This window comes from Anas acuta, chromosome 3 (assembly GCF_963932015.1).
Source record: "Anas acuta chromosome 3, bAnaAcu1.1, whole genome shotgun sequence".
Lineage (NCBI taxonomy): Eukaryota > Metazoa > Chordata > Aves > Anseriformes > Anatidae > Anas > Anas acuta.
This window is the reverse complement of record NC_088981.1, coordinates 82,918,442-82,932,898: the sequence shown is the minus strand read 5'-3', so window position 1 is coordinate 82,932,898 and position 14,457 is coordinate 82,918,442. Positions and strand designations below refer to the sequence as shown.

Below are 14,457 nucleotides of genomic sequence, written 5' to 3'. Positions count from 1 at the left end.
AGATACCAGGCATGTCTGTTCATCACCATGACCCAAACGTCCTCCTTGTCCATGTCCACACGTATAAATTTGACCTTTGTGGGAAAGGAACACCGAGTGAAATTTGCAGAGTACCACCTGAAAGAAAAGGGACAAAAAAAGAGCAGGGCAGGGGGAATACAGGACACATTAGTTTTCTTAGGACACATTAGTTTTCTTAGATAGTCCCAAAACAGCTGTGAAAACTACCACACAAACAAGTCCAACTTTAATAAAGATAACTTATCGTAATACAAACAGAACTCGTAAATCCGTATCCAATGCTGCAATACAGAATCTTCAACCCAAGGCTTAAATAACCTAGGCAGTGTTTTCAAAAATGCAAATAATCCAAGCTGTTACTACGATATCCTTTCTAGCATGCTTTTATAATTACTCATGTGAACGCTAACAAACTAAAAAAGAGAAATTGTTGCTACTGAATAGGTAAAAACACAGTGAAGAGGCATGATTACAGCCTCAATTGCAAAACCTGCCCTGAAGTTAGTTCAGTTAACCAATGTGAGTTCTTTCTATTACCACTATAACCACAACAAACAACCTCACAAAGAAAGGGAAAATTCAATTGAAAGTGAAATGCATCTATTGCATGCATTTCCCTGATCTCTGCTTAGATAGCGAATTTACTGCAGCTTTCCATATGAATCTGATGACTAGGCTGGCCACAGCACACAGAGTCCCCAGAACAGATTAAACTACAGTGTAGGCCACAGTATAGGAAAGTAGGCCAATTTATAAAACTATTGCCAGGATTTTCTGTTACTCAGGTAACAGATCTAGGCACACTTCTCGTTATTTCACTGCTTTACCTGTGTAGTAAACCTCTTTAAAAGCTGAGATTTAAATGATACAACAAATACTCTCTAAGGTTATGATTTACCTTTTCATGAAAATATGGGTAAGATTCCAGTATTACAGCACAGGCAGTACCAAATCAAGTCACAAGGAACACAAAACACTTGCTTTAAATTTAGTATATATTGCTTTAACTTATTTCAAGAGTTTGTATTTATCAAAATCTGTTCAAGCATGGCCCTGCAGGTTAGCAGAAGCCCAAAAGATGCAGTTTTAAGGGCAACAATACCAACTCAGATTTGCTGAAAGAAACACATTAAAACTGCTGTAGATTTTGCATTTTGCACTAAATGCTTGTTCAATCTGTACTGTAAACTATTCTTAAACTGAAGTCACAAGTTATTAGGAACAAACTACATTAATAGAAGTGCTGTAACAGCACAAGCTGCTTTCAACACAAGACAACTTCTAATTCCACACATACCAAACAAGTTCACTGTCCCACTTCAGTTCACTACGGGAGCTGCATTAGAAGTGAGAAACATAAAACATTTACAGAAGCATCACACTTCTGAATTATTTTAGTCATCTACAAGCCATATATCCAAGGCAAATCATCAATATCTATCAAAAAACATTCTCCCCACCAAACACAGAGAACCATAATTCCCATTGGGGGATATGGGGATGTAGAGCAGCAAAAACATAATAGAGCAGGCCAAGTCAAGCATTTCCTGGCTGTTCTAAGCTGCTTGCCAGATCAATGGAGACTGCTTGCTGAAAAATAACTAGGAAGAAAAAACGTAATAAATAAAATAAAAATCAGACCCAACATTTTATTCCTCTGTATACTTTCAAAAGTTGATGACATTTTTGATAATTGCTTCCCCCTACACACCCCTCCAGGTTCGGTGAGTAAGATGCCTACATAAGACTTCTAGAATACCTGCTTGATATAAATGCTGTTCCGAGGAAAGAGGTCCACCAGTTCAGGATGATGTTTACTCTGTTGACCGCCATGACCCAAAGTAAAATTTATATTGTTTCCCCAGGTGTAAACTTCTGTGGGATCTGCAATGAAAAATATTATCTCTGCAGCTTGTCAACATAGCAGTGTCATGCATACTGAATTTGAAAAATAACTCCTGCTGTTTCTATTTAAGATTTGAAGAGAAAAGTTGTTTAAAAAGATATTCTTATGAGAAGTAAGACGCTACAACAAAATACTTTGACCACAACATACAGAAAACAACCATCACTACTCACATTATTTTCCAGCTGCATAAAATGCAAGCATTCCACATCAGTATATTTACTGTAGATGTTTTCAGAAGATCATTACGACCACCTTAGGTTACATCCACTTTTCTTTTTCAATTTAGCAAAAAGCCTTTCCCAGAAACTCTTATGCACAGAAGCCATAAGCACCTTCATTATCTTTTATTATTTTTTAAATAACCTCTCAGTTACAGTGACATCCAGGAAACCAACGCACATTCAATCATGTTGCACTACTATTATAAGAACTAAAGAATTTCACACTACATTGCAATGTAAAATTAATACATGAAATTCAGGATTTGCAGAACCAAAACCACTTAAATTGACTGGAAAAAAAGCTGAAAAGGACTTTCCATGTACAACCACACTACATTTGGAGACATGGAGAAAAGGACCTAGAAGAGGGGTACAAAAATAATAAAACAGCATAAAAGTAAGTAAAAAAACACCGGAAGAATTTGTTTCCTGTCCAAAAGCTTGTGTGATACGAGTTATTCTTACACAATCGTTTCCTATTTCAAGTTACTGTATTTAGAGTGACTGTAGCTAATGTACCAAGTTATCTTACCTTAAATGTATTCTGAAGATTCAAGAACATAGTCCCTCTCTTTCCACAAAAGATATAGAAGTGATGTAAACTACCCTGATGAATTCAAAGACATTGTCTTTGGTAACTTGATAGCCTCTCTGGTAACTTGAATTTTGATAAAGAGAAAAATTGTGGAATAGCAGAGGTTAGAAGATACCTCTGGAAACCATCTAGTCCACCCAGGACCAAACCATCTAGTCTGCCCAGGACCACGTCCTTCTCAGGTTTTGAGTATCTCCACGGTCAGTCTCCACAATGTCTCTGGGCAACCTATTAAATCACTTGCTCTCCCCCAGGCCCCTCTCCCTTAAAAAAAAAAAACAAACCACTAAGCCAGTCATCTTTTGTCCATTCAGGGTACATATGTGCATTCAGTATCTACATTCTGCACTTGCTGTCTTGTGACATCAGGGACACTATGTCTTCAGGTATTTGATAATTTATAAGGTCCTAGTCAGAAACTGAAAATACTGTCTGTGCTGGTATGTACGTTAATATGCTGTAGACATAAATTGTATTTTGCAAGGATATGTAAGTTATTTGATTTCCTACCAGTTTTCTTGAACACCACATGGATTGGCCTGTCTTTCATCACAAGATCCAAGGCTGATAAGCCTTCTTTATCCTGAACATACAGACTAACACCATGCTGAAATAGAAGCAGAGACAGGGAAGAGAAGAAAAGCTAAGGTTAACTCCACAGCTTGAAGTAAACCACGTAAACATTTACAAAGCTAGACAAATCTTTAATTGAACTTCAATATTGATAAAAGAAAATCTTCAGAAAATTTATGGTTAATTTTAAGTAGATCTGGGGAAAAAAATAACACAACAAAACACCAACAGTTTAATTCTGTTCAGCTGCATACATTTTGTGGTGATTCATTAACTGAGAAATTACTGCATGAAAATTGATTGAGCAATAAGAATCAGGGACACACAGAGGAAACTCACCCAAATGAAAGTAAAGCACTGCCATCTAGAAAAGGCAAGAGGGCAACTATTTACCAAAAATGCTTTTATCATCTTTGAAAAATACATTTTCTTCTACTGTCAAGTTTTTGTTTGTTTTTGTTTGATTGTTTTTTGTTTTAAAAGTTTTGATACACTAGAGAAGTGAAAATTTTGAAAAAATCTACTATGAATTTGAAAACAAGCAGAGAACAGTACTTCACAGTTGCTGAGAAAAAAAAGCAAGAGGATGCAAATAGCTAGACATGATAGACAAGATTAATCTAGAGAAGATTTACTGAGGGGAGGGAGAGGTGAAATCTTATCAACAGGTATAAAAAATACCTGATAGGAGATGGGGGAAGAGGTATTATAAGTGCTACCCAGTGATAAACCACGTGGCAATGTGCACAAATTGAAATAAGAAATTCCATTTAAACGTATAAAAATATTTTTATTGGCCTGGTGTTAGAACACCAGAATGCAGATGTTTGGACAAGACTATCACCCCTTCTAGCTCAGCTATTTTATAATTATATTCTATAATCCCTTCCTGTCATTGCTATAATACCTTAAGAACACTCGCTCTTAACACAGTACAGCAGAGAGACTTTGGCTAAGGAACTGGAAGGTAGAACGCTCTCCATGACTCGTTCTGCTTCTTAGAGGAATATCAACAGAGCCACCTATCATGAAAACCTCACTCCCTTATGCAACTGACAGAAAAGAAGAATACATTTGGGGAAAACAGCGTAGATCACATATAAGCAAGTATCAAAGATACAGACAAAGACACATGTTAGAGGATACAATACATTTCCAAACTTCACACACAGCTTTGAGTTTTCTAAAGAACAGAATCACAATTCTCCTAAAAACACTTATTTTGAAAAGAAAACATCTTCTCTATGTAGGAATACAGCACGTGAAATATGTATTTATTCTTGTTAAGAAGCAGGGAAAAAACAGCAATGCAAGAAAGAAAGGAAGGGGACTGAGCGAAAGCCCTGGTTAACATATAAATGAAATGGGGATTCACTTAATAAAATGCTGTGCATCTTGAACTGCTTCTCTCCCAAACGTGAGATCCACTGCTAATTACTACCCCTTTCAAGCTCATTATTTCATGCTGTCTAAAAATACTAATTGGTATAATTACTGACGGGTCTATTTTTGCAACATCTTTAGTCTGACGTCACGTTCATTCTGCACTTTTCAGATCCTAGTGCCGATACTGTTCATACAAACCAGTCTTTAAGGAAGTCTACGATTGATCAAGGAGCCTGACTCAGTGCTGATGTCTACATGGGCACAGACAGACGCCTTTGGTAAATACAAAGACAAGTTTCAAGTAAATCAGTTTATGTTGAGATCACAGTGCACTAAGACTAAGTCTCAAGAGGCTTTCCATCAAGTTTAAAGATCTACATTTCTAGAAGTGATACAAATCTAAAAATTATAGCTACCAAGGAAAACAGCAGCTGCAAATTACTCACCTTCAGTAATGACAAAACACAGTCGATGTACCCATAGAATATACTTCTGTGCAAAGCTGTCCATCCAGACTCCTTGTCTTTCGCCGAGAGATCTACTCCTTTGGTCTCAGCCAACCAGTCTAGCACACCTTTTTTGCCACAAGACGAAGCAAGATGTAGAACGTTTCTACCAAAGGCATCCTTTATAGTTGCAGCATTGTAGCAGTAAGAAGAGAGAAAGGCCTTGATCTGGCCTTCACTTCCTCTGGTTACTACAGAAATAACATCCAGAGCATGCTGTAGAGATCGACACTTTGACGTGCAGTCTGGCATGAGAGAATTCATCTTCACTTCGGAGGCTGCTCCTCTCCTTAAGGGGAACAACCATCAAGTATATCAAGGCACTCCAATTCAGTATACAACACAGTGCCTTCAAAAAGTTGTAACTCCAAGGACATAAATCCAGTTTTATTGAGCTGCCATTAGAAAACTTATGTTTGGCACTTGATCCAAATAAATATTTATAAATATATATTTTAAGAAGTCTTATTTCACCATCATATATAACAAATATTGTCCATAAAAAATTCCAAAGAGAACTGCCTCACATGTGGGGAGGGGGATTCCCCCTCCACACACCTTTATTCTTCTAAAACTCCATAATTGCAAGGGAGACCTGAAAGAGAACAAAACAGAAAAGATCAGTAAACAGAATTTTTTTCCCCATCAACTATACCAACTTAAATGCATAACTAGAGCTTATGAATACAAGAGCAATGTGGCAAGGGTTAACCGACTCCTCATGCCATCTGAGCTTAAATAAGGCATTCAGCCAGTCTGAAAAGCCATGACTCCTTTCCCCACCCCAGAAAATACCTCCTCAGAAAATACCTCCTCCCTTCCTTTGACAGAAGTCTGAGGCTACTCAGTGAACTGCTGCAAAAAGTAACCTAAAGAACAACAACAAAAAAAATAACCCTTTCCTTCCCAGCCTCCTTAGGACCCTAACAGTTTACTAATTATATTATTACTTTGTGATCAGAAAGCAAAGACAGATGGGGAAAACAATGAAACAAAAAACCCACACAGGTGTTGAGTACATCTTGGCTGACACAAGCTTTCAGTCCCACCCAGCCAAAGGGAGGGACCACCACAGTTTCCTTTGGCAACTTCAATGAAGTATTATCCTCAGGTTGTCTTCCCTGGCTTGAACATCCACCCATCTCCCCACAAAGCAGGCTTCTCTCCACCACTCCCAGAGCTACTAACAAAGGTGAGAGGGAGGATAGCAACAAAGCGAAGAAAAGCAACTAGTACAAGAGACATGAATTCAGACTGCTGCAGTCATGCAAAGCAAAGGTTGAAAGCTCCTGGAACTGGCAGGAAGAAATCCTGGTCTAGGTTGGATAGGAATGGAGCACATCTGCACACTTATTTATGTATACTTTCATATGCTGATATTACGGATATGCTTGCTGTATTTTAGCATATTGTATGTATTACATGTTCATTATTACATATGTATTACATGTTTTTTTACCATCCTTCTTTGGCATATACTTTAAGAACTGTAAGCAAAGCCTGACAGAAGTACTCATCTAGCCTATTAAAAACGTGCAGTTAAATTTAAGTGTCACAGCACACAAACTTGAGAGAATAAAAGTTACACATAAAACCATCTACAATAGAAAAAGTGAAGTACGTGCATCACCAGCGCACTGCATAAAGCAAACTGCTATTCAGTCCCAAAAGACTTCACACTAGCATTTCAAGCATAAGCATCAAAATGAGTCAAGGAGTGTTAAATCACACCAAACTCCTTGATGGTTTTGCTCACTATTCAAACCGCAGTTTAAAGTCGTTCTACCAATGAGTAAAATATTCCAAAAGAAGCCAGAGAATGCTACCATGAAAGATGGATAAATAAAACTGTTAACAACCTCCGTTCCCCCCACCCCAAAAAAAAATCTGCCATCATTCCAGCTCAGCAGTCAATATAGACCTGCATAGGTATAGCCATGCATACCCCACTCCTTGCTCTCTCCCCAAAAGCCTGTCGATCTCAGCTTCTATTGTTCTCAGGCACTGAACATATAACAGCATTTTGCTACTGCCTCTATCTGAAAAGATATGTCAAGGAAAAATGACTTTGGAGGAAAAATCAGAGATCTCAGTCCTCCTCCTGTTTTAAGAATGATCATGGATTGCATCACAGTTTAAAACAAATGCTAGCGATGGAATCTAAACTTTCGAGAGAATAAACAAACAAAAATAACCCACAGTTCTAATCCAAGGGCATTTAAACATCTCATGACAAAGCCTCCAACGATTATTTTTCCTCTTCATTCAGAAGGGATTAAATACTTGGATAGGATATCTACAGATCACAGTTGTTCACTAGGTACTTTCAAAACAATTTCTCAGAGCAGTGGAAAAAAATAGTCTTTATTCCCTATAGTTCAGTCCCTCATCTCTGTCTGGGAGCAACATTTAGAAATGTTTCAGACTTAGATTGCCAGTGCATCACACACTCTTCTAAACAGCAATCATTCTAAAACTTAGTTGGACATCTGTAGGAAAAACAAGTGCTATTATTACCTTCAAACTAATTTGTCACATTTCATCAATACTCTACTAGGCAATAAGATCATGCTGTGGAAGAAGTAGGAATTTTACTTCATGCCTTGTGAAGTACATCTTACATATTTTTTAAGACATTGCTAGTAGTGCTACGAAGAAAAATAAACATAAAAAGCACAAAGAAAAAATCCTCAGGGAAATCATAAATAAAGCTGACTAATCTGTTCGGCCCAGTGGAATGAAACAGCAATGCCACCCAAGGCAGCAGCCCCGCCATGCCCCATGGCGTGCCTTCCCTCAGCAAATACTCACAGAATCACAGAATTTCTAGGTTGGAAGAGACCTCAAGATCATCGAGTCCAACCTCTGACCTAACGCTAACAGTCCCCACTAAACCATACCCTAAGCTCTACATCTAAACGTCTTTTAAAGACTCCCAGGGATGGTGACTCCATCACTTCCCTGGGCAGCCCATTCCAATGTCTAACAACCCTTTCAGTACTCATCTATTTACAGCACTGAACTGCATAGGTAAACGGTTCAAGAGAACATACATCCTGGCTCCAAAAACACATGTGCCACTACAAGAAAGGAACAGAGGGGCAAGAGAAAAATTGCTCCTTTAAAGCATCTGAGCTCTAGCCTAAGAGACCAAACACCAAAACACTGTGGACAACAAACCAATTATCAAAAGGACAAAAAGTCTGCAAACCGACACAACCCTGACATGAATGCCACTATGGTGATACTTACTGCAGCTATGTGAAATGTGAGTCTGCTGAATTACTTCTTTGTAAGTCATCCTAACCCAGCCCTCCTTTCCTATAAACATTACAACACTAGATACTATATTAGTACATTGATACATGCACCTTGCATTTCAAGACAGATGGCTGTCAATCACGGCTTCAACCCTCCACAACAATGACACACCAATAACAGTCACGTTATTGCAATACCTGAAAGGAGTTAACAATCGGATCCAGCTATCTTGAAATATGAAGTAGGTCTTTAAATGAAACCTTTCAACTTTAAAATTGTGAAGCGATGCTCATGTCTGTGTGAAAATCTTGTGATTGCTGTCAAAATGCTTAGTTCTGCTATATGATGTCTCAGCTGAACAACCAGTACCTAAAACAAGCTCAAAATGGGTACAGTACCAGCAGATATTTGCAGATGCTTCTATAGACTTTTCACCATTATCTAAATTCGTGTAATAGCACTAGTATCTTCCTAACACTGCAGTTATCAAAAGGCAAACATGTAAGTAAGATTAACACCTTTTAAACGATTTTATGTATGATACAATGGGTTGGAATTCAAATTCTTCTTAATTATCATTTTAATTAGAGAAAAAAGTTGACACAAAATGGAGGAATTAGAAAAACACACAGACTATCTCGAAGACATCTTTATTTCAGCATCAAGTGGTTTTCTGCATTTTCCCCCAAGAGACATGAGCTACTTAGTATAATACATGTATTCACAGCCCAAGAAAACTTAAAAAGATTACAGTCAAGCTGTAGGCAGTTGGAAAGCAGGAACAAAGCCTTGGCAGTATCTGGCCTCCTGGAAGAGCCTTCCCACTCGGCTCCTCCCCTAGAGAGGGCCAAGCACCACCACACCTTCAGCTGCCAGCCTCCCTCCAAGCAGAGCAGCTTTAAAGGAATTATTTCTCTTTACACACTTCCCAGTGTAAGGGCTATAGAGAGAGAGGAGCCCTCTGACTTTATGGAGTCAGAACTCCTCCAGCTGGAAAAGTTTCTACCTTACATGCTGTCCCAAATTTGTGTTTCTTTCAAGGAGTTGCTACAAATAGGCAGAAATGTGTCTCTCTTAAGAAGTCTGAGATCAAGACTGTCACTTCTCTCTCCAAGTACGAAAGTAAGATTCTACCCATCTGTCAGAATAAGCTAAGATATCCTGTAACAACTAAGGATGACAATGGTACATTTCTATTCCCGCAAACATCAGAGTGCAGAGATGAAATATTGAGATTCTGGTCAATCTTTGGAACAATAAACAAAGCAGGCAGAAGCAGCTTCCCACTAGGGAGCTCTAGAAATCTCACAGCGTATCAAATCTGCCTACAAGGGAGTGCTGGTGGGTTAGAGGTCTTCTGGTCCAAGGGTTCTGTTGAGCTATTTCATTATCTAAACTTCTCAGAAGAGAGGAAAATATATAATCAATTACATTCTGGTAACATAAATCTCAGAACAATAAAGCCAGAAGAGAGGTTCCAGCATAGAAGCAGCCTTCGGAACTCCCTGTTTCCTGGTCACAGTCTTCAGAAGCCAAACCCAGCCATGGCAGAGCATCTCCAACAACATTTTTGTGATGTCTGGAACACTGACAGTCAGCACAGAGAGATCATGAGCTAATGGATGAAGGAGAATGTACAGAAGTGGCTATGAGCAGTCTGTCAATCTTATTCTCCATTAACACTTCCTTTTTCTCTAGAAAGTGTTTCCACACACACACCTGGCTTAAAAGTACAGGGGTGCTCTCAGAAGAGCAACCAACACCTACCTAGCATTTGCCAGAAACAGACACTGAAAGTGCCAGCCTAGGATACATTTGATACTGGAATTCACGTCTATGGTATTTCAGATTCGTCCTGAGGACAGCCTATTGTATCGAACAATCAGAAATTATGTCTACAAGAAGAAGCGTTGTATCTAGCAAAATCTGGCTAACATGGACACGGACACCATACCAAGGCAGTGCCAACTGTTGGGTGGTTTTTTTGTTTTGTTCCCAATAGCACAAAAGACAATGGCCCTGGCACAGAAGAGAAAACAAGAAGAGATTCCAGCAGGGAGAATTCAATGCTCCACAAGGACAGATTGCTGAGCTTGCATCTCCCACATGCACTGCATTACAGTAACTCGACTGTTAAAAGAGCGATATGGCTTTGAAACCCATCTTCTGGATGCTTTAGTAAGAACGCATTTCCTCAGACCTTATTTCCTCACTAAATTAGCACAACCTACCCTTATCCACTCATTCACTGTTCCTTTTTCTTTTTCAATTTATTTTTAAGCAGTATTGATTTTTTTCTAACTACCAACTGCATCCAGGATGCACTTGGTGAAAAAACTACCTGAGTTTGGGCTCTCCTACAACCAAAGCATGTAATGGTTTCTATTTTTCATAAAAGAAAGAAGACTAGAGTTTTCTTTGTCAAGATTAATATCCCTCCTTTTATTAGTGTAAATAACATTGCTTTTAAGAAGATGCAAAATTCAAACTTATCAAATGATCAAAAGGAGTGAATGAACTTTTGATATTTTGCTAGAAGCTTAAACAAAGAGTTATGACTGGCACCACCAAACTTCAGTAAGGTAAATCCAACCTTCTACGTGTACTGTGAGTTCTTAAAGATTTCCAGGGTGGTGTTTTGCTTTTGTTTTGATTTTTGAACCTGTATGCTGACATTTAATAATATTCTCCAAGTTAGTCCATTCACAGTGGTTTCATAACATCACTGAAGACCTGTAGACATAACAGCATGGGAAATCTAAAAACTTTCCTAATCAAGTAATCTGCCTTGTGAAGTAATCAAAAAAAAAAAAAAAAGAGATTACAGCTTATAGAATTGAAGACTGGATGTTTGCTAGCATGTTACTGATTTTCCAGCGTCTTCTGATGACTGAAGTCTTACTTAAAGACACCAATACATGTTAGAGCAGCGGTTTAGAATCTGATAAAAGGGACTAGCAAGTTGAAGCTAGGTGATAATGTAGCACTGACATTAAGCAATGTATCCCCAAGGATACACAGCAAGAACCCACTGAAGACAGATGAATTCCTAGATAAATAACAGCAAACGCACCCTTCAGCTATAAGCAGCACATCGACCAAGGCTTTAAAGAAGAGCGAGATTACTAATTCCTATCAGGAGATTATATCTCCACAAAGCATTTAACCCATGTGGAAATCCTCTGCACATTTGCTGGAAGTCTGAACATCAATCAAGATTATTCAACCCCTTGAACAATATTATTTGAATATGTAGGGGGGAGGGGGGAGTAAGTAGAGAGGGGAAAAGCATCTGAATATCAAAAAAGGGGAAATCTAAGAAATTTAAGCTGTATGCCATCTCCAGGTGATTTGGAAATAAGATGGTCCCAAATACAATCCTAAAAACATAGATCTTTCTCAATAATTTTAATAGGGCATGGCAAGCTCTTTGACTTTCCACAAGACTGTGGAAAGAGCAATTAGGGTTCAAAAGGTTTACAAAACAACCTGTGAGTACAGCCTGAACAAACAGGATCTGTTTTATCCCTCAGCTGTGTTTCCTGCAGACCCCAGTCTTCAAACAGGAAGGTTATTTACAAAAAGAACAAAAATCAACCTGTTACCCCTGACAATGGGTAAGTACTCATTCATTCAAACTTCATAAAAGATTAAGTCAGGAATCACTTTCAAAAGATACACTGAGCACAAATGAGGCTACCCACATGTATTCTCAAAACGGACTAGACAAGCAAGCTGGCAAGTTTTAAATAGGTGTCACCTGCCTAGAAGTACAGATACGGATGAAATCCAATTGCATTTATAAAATAACAGGTTCCCTATGTTCCCTCAGCCATGGCAGATCCAAGTTGCTGCATTTACTAGGCTGGGGCCTCTCTGCTACCGCTTAGAAACCCTACAGCTGGTGGCTTTTAGATGTTCTCCAGGCTTTCTGCAACTTCTGCCTTCGCAGTGCGGACAGCACAATCCTTACATGGATGAAACAATCAGTGATGCAGCCTTTCAACATAACTTCCTTCTTTAAAAGAATACCAACAACTCCAGCCCGTTTGCCGCTAAGACTGCTAACAAATACTCTGAATTGGAGGCAGACACTGTCAAACAAGCACCAAAGTAACACTGAGGGCTAAATTCAGCTGCAACACCTCAGAGAAGTTCAGTTTGTCAGAAATTATGAGGTATCTCCATTAACAGTTCACAAACAGGAAACTGTGAAATACTGTGCTTCGCTTTTCTGGAAGCAATGAGAACTACACAGTTTAATAACATTATCAAAAAATTAAAACACAGAGGAAGTGGTAACACAGAAGCACAGTTAAAGCCATTTCCACAATACACTGGGATCCTGCTCCAGATCTTAAGTTTATCTGTCTTTCAGTAAAAGTGAAGAGTAATGAACCAGAAGTGCCTTCTAGAATTTCACTGTACTTAAAGCCCCATGAAATAAATAAATTAAGTCTTAGACTTAGCAGACTTTTCTGTATGAACTCAGACCTTTTAGTAAAGCGTTGTTACAAAGCACCCCCACCAGATGTTCCTGTGTACTTTTATATTTATTTTTTGCAAGCCCCAAGCTGCGGTCCCCGCGGACAGACAACCACATTGACCACGTCAGCAAGGAAAGGGCCGGACGCCGGAGATCAGGTGGCCGGCCCCAACAGAGCCACGCACTGACATTTTTGTGGCCCAAACAGGCCGTTTCAACTCCCCGGCGCTCACCGCTGCGGCTCGGCAGCAACACCGTGAGTTGCTACCACAAGCAGCGGACAAACACCCCCGGCAGGGCCAGACACAGCAAAGGCTTCCCGGGAACCTCCACCTAAGGCTGTGTGGGCCCGCCGGGGGTCCGGCTGCCGCCTCACCAGCCACGCAGCTGCCTCAGCGGAGCCCCCCCCCCCCCTCCCGGTTGTCCCCGTCCCGGTCCCCCCGGACACAGCGGCCCCCGCCCCTTACCAGTCGCTAGATGAATGGGCTCGGCCGGGCGGGGCGGGAGGCGCGCTGGGCAGCGCGGGGGCTCATCCTCAGTGACAGCGGGGCAGGGCCAGGCCGCTGCGGGGACCGCGGCACCTCAGCGGCAGGAGGCGGCGCCGGCGGCCGGTGCCAGCGGAGCAACGGGCGGCGAAGCGACGGCGGCCGCCGCACCCCTGAAGAAGCCAGCAGGCGATTGGCCGAGGCGCCGCCGCGGCTCGCGCGCTGATTGGCCCGCCCGCGGCGGAGCCCGGATTGAGTGACAGGGAGGGAGGGGGGAAGGGGGCGGGGCCTGCGCGCCGCGGCCGTGGGGCGGGAAAGGGTTAAACAAAATGGCCGCCGTGCTGCCACGGGGGGGCGGGAAAGGGTTAAACAAAATGGCCGCCGTGCTGCCACGGGGGGGCGCGCAAGGGTTAAACAAAATGGCGGCCGCGGGTGCTGAGTGTGGGGAAGGGTCGTCGGGAAGGAGCGGGTGGAGGAAAGGTGTTTGAGGTGTTTTAGTTTTTTTTCCTGTCAGTTTTCATGGGAAAAGGAAAATTTGTGGCCACGCAGCTAGAAGTGCTGGCTGCGATGTCGTGAAGCACTATCGATTGGTGGAATGAAACAGGCAAAGGACGCGGGCCCCTGCCTAAGAAAAATGTTAAAAACATTTCGGGAGAATTATTATCAACATCTGAGGCTGTCCCAAAGGAAGGTGAAGAGATGCAGCTTGCCTGGGTGTGAGCAAGGTTGCTGACAGGGCAGTACCTCTCTGGGAGGTCTCAAATACAAATCATTAAATAACCCATCTGCGGATCTCTAGGAAATAAAGAAGTAAGAGAAAGCATCCAGAAGGCTTTATCGAGATGGGTATTCCCAAACCAGTGTGATTTCTCACTATGACACTGCGAGTGGTCCAATTTATGATACAACTTGATCTTTGTAAGGCTTTTGACACCAACCCACAGGGCAGTCTCATAAGCAAACCTGTTAAGTACACAAGGATTTCAGAAATCAATCTTGCAAAGTAATTCTCTA

The 14,457-nt window shown here is 40.7% G+C and overlaps 1 protein-coding gene across 4 annotated transcripts in view; it reads right to left on the bottom strand.

The window, feature by feature from the left end:
• The window catches only part of IBTK (inhibitor of Bruton tyrosine kinase), a 53,685-nt gene extending 40,047 nt beyond the window's left edge, over positions 1 to 13,638 (bottom strand). For 3 of the 4 annotated variants that reach the window (XM_068678098.1, XM_068678100.1, XM_068678099.1), the window contains exons 1-5: positions 13,426 to 13,637; positions 5,152 to 5,806; positions 3,257 to 3,353; positions 1,781 to 1,905; positions 7 to 117 (exon numbers count right to left, since the gene is read on the bottom strand). In XM_068678098.1, coding sequence (XP_068534199.1) covers positions 7 to 117; positions 1,781 to 1,905; positions 3,257 to 3,353; positions 5,152 to 5,475 — 657 coding nt within the window. In that variant the 5' untranslated portion in view covers positions 5,476 to 5,806; positions 13,426 to 13,637. Of the gene's footprint in view, positions 1 to 6; positions 118 to 1,780; positions 1,906 to 3,256; positions 3,354 to 5,151; positions 5,807 to 13,425 lie in introns of all 4 variants that reach the window. The other variant, XM_068678097.1, reaches the window with a different exon arrangement.
• Between the last annotated feature and the right edge of the window lie 819 nt (positions 13,639 to 14,457).